We start from the raw sequence: 6000 nt of genomic DNA, 5'->3' as shown, positions 1-6000 counted from the left end.
TTATCTTGCCACTGGACCCAAATGGCTCTGGAGGAGTGAGGTTGGTAACCTTGCACAGCCCTGCCACACACCTGCATATCACCTCCTGATGTCATGGTCATCTTTGAGAACGGACAGACAACAGAGAACTGAGCCTACCTTTTTTCAAATCATTCCCCAACTGATAAATGGTCAAAGGATATGAACAGGCAGTTTTCAGAAATCAGAGCTGTCATATGAAAAAATGCTCTAAATCACTATTGATGAGAAATGCAAATTAAAACAACTCTGAGGTACTACCTCACACCTATCAGTGGCTAAAATGACAAAAAAAGAAAATGTGGGATGTTGGAAAGTTGGGACACTAATGCATTACTGGTGGAGTTGTGAACTGATCTAAACATTCTGGAGAGCAATCTGGAACTATGCCCAAGGGCTATAAAACTGTGCATACACTTTAATCTTCTAATACCACTGCTAGATTTATATCCTAGAGACATCCCCCAAAAGAGAAAGAGACCTATTTGTCCAAAAACATTTATAGCAGTTCTTTTTGTGGTGACTAAGAATTGGAAATCAAAGGAATGCCCAACAATTGGGGAATGGCTAAACAAGCTGTGGTATATGATGGTGATGGAATACTATTGTGCTATAAGAAATGACAAGCAGGATGATTTAAGGAAAATTTGCAGACTTGCACGAATTGATGCATAGTGAAGTAAACTGAAGAATGTGGTACACAAGCAACAGCAGTATTATTCCATGAAGAACTGTGAATCAGCAATACAATGATCCAAGACAACCCCAAACGACTAATGATGACGCCTACTATCCACCTCCAAAGAAAGAGCTGATATAGATTGAACAGACTGAAGCATGCTATTTTTCACTTTTCTTTTTTTTACTCCAGACTTGTAACAAAATAATACGGAAATGTTTACATTTTTAAAAAGACTGATGATGCTTTAGAAATATTATGTTGGCAGCTGTGGGGGGATGGGCTCAAGAGGAAAGACTTACCTCAACAACGATGCTTTTGAGAAAAACTAGATTGATGTGAATCTCACTGCAATGATGTGAACTACTCCTGCAATGGTGAGACTTGTTTGCAGTTTGGAGAGACAAAAAAATTCATTTGAAGATACAGTACACAGATCTTTTCTGAACTTGTTTTATTTAAATTTGTACAGAATCTTGATTGAAATTAAGTACGTAGTTACAATTCCAGTAACAATTTCTACAAAAATGCACATACAATGCCAGAATTTATTATTTTTAAAGCAACTAATATCATATTCCTGTCTTGCATAAAACATGCGCTGAGCACATTTGCATCTTGACCGAAATTAGTCTCTGCAAGTCAGTCAGAAAAGGAGCTGTGAACAACAGGTATAAAACAGGGTCTTTTGGTTAACGTTAAAGAAGGAACAACAGTGCCTTTCTTTCATCGAGACCTGCAGCACTCACGGTGATTTATCCTGTTAATAACCAGGCCCAGTTCAAGTAGGGCTTATCCCTTCCAGGTGAGTAACTTACTCTGGGGCGTTGGGTCAGAAACAACTGGCAGGACTGTGGCTTATCCCTAACCACAGAATCCACACACCTTGGGTACTTTTATAAAAAATGTTTAATGAATGAAAGAGGCAAACTTTTAGGCCTCACAGAGATACAGCCTTGGCCCACAGGTCAACCCACCCCCCCCCAAACCGTCAGACTAGTAGAAATTGCACTGAATTTGGAGTCAGAAGACCTGAGTTCAAATCTTAGTTCTGGTGTTTACTTATGACCTGTGACCCTGTAACAAGTCACTTTTGCTTCTCTGGCCTTATTTCCTTATCAGTAAAAGGAAAGGCTTAGATTTAAGATAAGTTCTAAGTTCTCTTCCAACTCTAAGTTCTCTAATCCTATTACCTGAAAAATAAAAACAGTCCTACAAGTCTGTCCTTGCCATAACCACCAGTCACCCTGGCCCTCCTAACTAGTCCTGATAACGCCCAGGTGAAGGTCACCTGAGGAGCCTTAGCTCTGACCAGACCATGGCAGGCCCTCCTGTGGAATCCTCAGTGTTGTAATGAATGCTAAATGTCACTGGCATGCAGCAAACCCTCCTGAGGTCCAGAAAGCACAAGCATCTTCCAGTCAAAGACCCGCTGCTCCACTGTCACGGATACGAGAACCACTAGAAAAGGCAGAGTTTGATTTATTCTAGGCCCAGTGCCTGACTTAACTAAGATACTAGTCATGAATGGGCCTGCCAAAACAGTTCCTACTGAACCTATGTGGCCTCTATGTGAGCATATATTTTGTCGACAAGGCCTAATAAACCCAAAGCAGTTAATGTGTCCTAAAGCACATCCATCATCTATTTCCAAGAAGAATCTGATTCACATAGAGGGAGGCACTGATTCAATGCTACATACTTCTCAATGAATGCTTTTACTCCACGAAAACTGAGGGTGGGAAGCTGTAAAGGGAACCTTCCACTAACTGAAATGGCTTCCCATGGTGATTCACATTTCACAAACGTAGGAAACTTGACCAGCTTCCAAAGGAAATACCATCACAGTTGAAAGGGAACTGGGTGTTGATTTTTTTTAACATTAAGAAAAAATCATCCATGAGCACAAAATCTTCTTTTCTACTCATTTTCATAGAGTCTTCTTCCCCTTTCCATATGCCCTGGTTACAAAGCTAGCTCCTAGTAGGATAGTCTGCCATAGTCATATTTGCTTCAGCACAGGTCTGGAGAGAACATAATTTGCTGGGACCCTGATAACAGCATTTCTAAAACATGACAATGTCAAAGTAGGTTGGTTTTCAATGTAGGCTCCTAAGTATCCCTGATAATATCAAAAATTCAAAGCACTTTGTAAACCACCACCAAAATTTAACAGGGTTAATACCCGGCTTATAGTACTAGGCAGCAGAAAAGGGGCTATTATCCTGGCAACCTTTTCTTAAAACCAAATCAAACCCCCTAAAACCTAAAAACAATGGACACTGGGAGTGGGGAATGGGAGTCAACAAACCAGAGTTACATTGAACCGAGTTCACAATGGGGATCACTGGTAGTGAAATGAGAAAATGCATTCTGGTCACTCAAGTAATGGCATGTAGGAACAGCGGAAGGCTGGCTAAGTCCTCTGGGAAAGGAGCGTGGTGAAAAGGGGACCAAACGGTTAGAAATGTGCCTCCTTTATTTAGCAAACAGCAGCATTCCCATTTGGCCTGAAAGAAAAAGCCCGTGTATGCCATTCTAGCTGCAGTAATATTGCATCCCATCCAGTCGCCTTCTCTTTCTTGACTGAAATTCTTCAAAGAACTGCTGAATGTCCTCCCTCTTAACAACCTGTTGGTTAACAATGAAATAAGCAGTAATTAGAAGAAAACGGTCATAAAAGAACAAAGGGGAAAAACATACTGCCAAAATTTATCTCCTTCCCCAGAAGAGAATGAAAGGCTTTTCAAAATCTACCCTTGCCAAGTCATTAAAATTCCAGCCTTCCCCTACCCATGAATACTCAGAGCACAATCAAAATGATCAAGCTTGGGGCAGCTAGATGGCACAGTGGATAGAGCATTGGCCCTGGAGTCAGGAGTACCTGAGTTCAAATCCGGCCTCAGACACTTAATACTTAACTAGCTGTGTGACCCTGGGCAAGTCACTTAACCCCAATTGCCTCACTAAAAAAAAAAAAAAAAAAGATCAAGCTTGGGAGGCTGCTATCAGCTGGTGAAATATGCATCAGCATTTGTGCCTTGCCAACGTCACAGTCATGATGCCAACAATCCAGACATGTGATGGAAAAAAAAGCCTGGAGTCAGAACTTGAAATCAGTAACTTTTCTGGATTTCATTTTCCATACTTACAAGCAACAAGGTAGCAGTCGAACAGAATGCTGGACTTGAAGGCAGGTAGACCTGAATTCAAATCCTACATTAGACACTTGCTAGCTGTGTGCCCTGGGGCAAGTCACTTAAGCTCCTTTAGCCTGAGTTTCCTCAAGTGTATAATAATAACACCCAACACACAGGGCAGTTGTGAGGCTCAAACTGAGATAGCGTATGTACAGCTCTTTGTAACATCTTACAGACATGTTAGCTAGAAGCAGTAGTAAATACTTGTAAAAATGCAAACCTTATATAGTGCTCTGATGTTTGCAAAGCACTTTCCTAACAACAACTACTATTTTACAGGCAAAAAATCAAGATCAAAGAAGTTCAGTGACTTGTCCAGGGTCACACAGGTAAGACCCAAATCCAAATTTCCTGCTTTTCTATGACACCATAGTAACGTGCTAGAAGAATCAAGAGGAGAGAACAACAGGATTGATAGTATCCATTTTACAATGCTGGGCTTTGTTCTGGGCCCAGTGTGATGGAGTAGTGAGGCATAAATGCCTCCTGAGTAGCTGACCCAAGTTCAGTTCCCCAGAAATGTACCAATTTTGAGATTGCACACACAGCCCTTGAAGCAACTGCTGATGTTCATTCAAAATATGAGAACTGGGGCAGCTAGATGGCGCAGTGGTTAAAGCACCAGCCCTGGATTCAGGAGTATACCTGAGTTCAAATCCGGCCTCAGACACTTAACACTTACTTACTAGCTGTGTGACCCTGGGCAAGTCACTTAACCCCCATTGCCCCGCAAAAAAAAACAACCAAAAAACAAAATATGAGAACTCAGAAGCCTTAGCCCTGAGCAAACCACATATCTAGCAGCAGACACAGCCAATGGGGGAAATCTCCCCACAGGGAAATCTCTATTCTTAGAGAAACGTTTAGATGATACCATTAAAGACACACAACTTGGGGTGAGCCATGTGCTTGACAAAAGGCTGGGACCATCTACTGAACCTATTCTTATGGATAAAGACAATAAACACCACACATAACAGTCTCCCACTTACAAAGTCCAACAATATTATCAATACAATTAGTTGTATTTATTTTTCTTTTTTTTTTGCAGGGCAATTGGGGTTAAGTGACTTGCCCAGGGTCACACAGCTAGTAAGTATTAAGTGGCTGAGGTCGGATTTGAACTCAGGTCCTCCTGAATCCAGGGCCGGTGCTCTATCCACTGCGCCACCTAGCTGCCCCTGTATTTTTTTTTTTACTTTGTAAATTATTGATACTTGAATATAAAAAATTACCAGCATTAAAATGTTCACTGGGGAGGCTGTCTTTTGGTGATAGATTTTTAGGCCATCACAACCTATGAAAAAAATAATTTAAAATGTCTCTCAAATCCCACGTGGACTTTTTTTTTTTAAGTGAAAAAGAAGTATGACCCTGGGCAAGTCACTTAACCCTCATTGCCCCTCACCGCCACAAAAAAGTATGGTAGTGAACTCAACATGAGGAATAGTGCTCCAAATGTTCAAGACATTCTTTCTTTCTTTTCTTTTTTTTGTTCTTTGGTTGGGCAATGAGGGTTAAGTGACTTGCCCAAGGGCACCCAGCTAGTAAGTGTCATTATTTCTTTAAAGAATGTTTTTTATTGGGGCAGCTAGATGGCGCAGTGGATAAGCACCAGCCCTGGATTCAGGAGTACCTGAGTTCAAATCCAGCCTCAGACACTTACTAGCTGTGTGACCCTGGGCAAGTCACTTAACCCCAATTGCCTCACCAAAAAAAAAAAAAAAAGTTTAGATTGATTCCTAAATATTTTAAGTCCCTTGTAGTTATTTTGGATGGAATTTCTTTTGTTAATTATTCTTGCTAAAGAGAAATTACAATTTTGTGTGCTTATTTTGTATCATGTAACTTTTTGAAACTAACAATTTTTTCAAATAATTTCTTTGCTGATCCTCTAGGGTTTTCTAAGTAAATAATCTTATCATCTGCAAATAAGGATAATTCTGTCCCCTCTTTGCCAATTTTTATGGCTTTAATTTCTTTCTCTTGTTTTATTGCTACTACTATTATTTCTTGCATTACAATAAATAATACTGGAGAGATCAGACATCTTTGTTTTACCCATATGTTTCCCTGGAAAGTTTCTGATGTTTTCCCCTATTG

The 6000-nt window shown here is 40.4% G+C and overlaps 1 protein-coding gene across 1 annotated transcript in view; it reads right to left on the bottom strand.

The window, feature by feature from the left end:
• Positions 1–1144: 1144 nt before the first annotated feature.
• The window catches only part of UBR7 (ubiquitin protein ligase E3 component n-recognin 7), a 34336-nt gene continuing 29480 nt past the window's right edge, over positions 1145–6000 (bottom strand). The window contains 1 exon segment of the mRNA XM_043980588.1: positions 1145–3328. Within this exon segment, the coding sequence (XP_043836523.1) occupies positions 3236–3328 (93 nt within the window). The 3' untranslated portion in view covers positions 1145–3235.

Source organism: Dromiciops gliroides, chromosome 2 (genome assembly GCF_019393635.1).
Source record: "Dromiciops gliroides isolate mDroGli1 chromosome 2, mDroGli1.pri, whole genome shotgun sequence".
NCBI classification, from domain to species: domain Eukaryota; kingdom Metazoa; phylum Chordata; class Mammalia; order Microbiotheria; family Microbiotheriidae; genus Dromiciops; species Dromiciops gliroides.
This window is presented reverse-complemented; position numbering and strand designations above follow the sequence as displayed.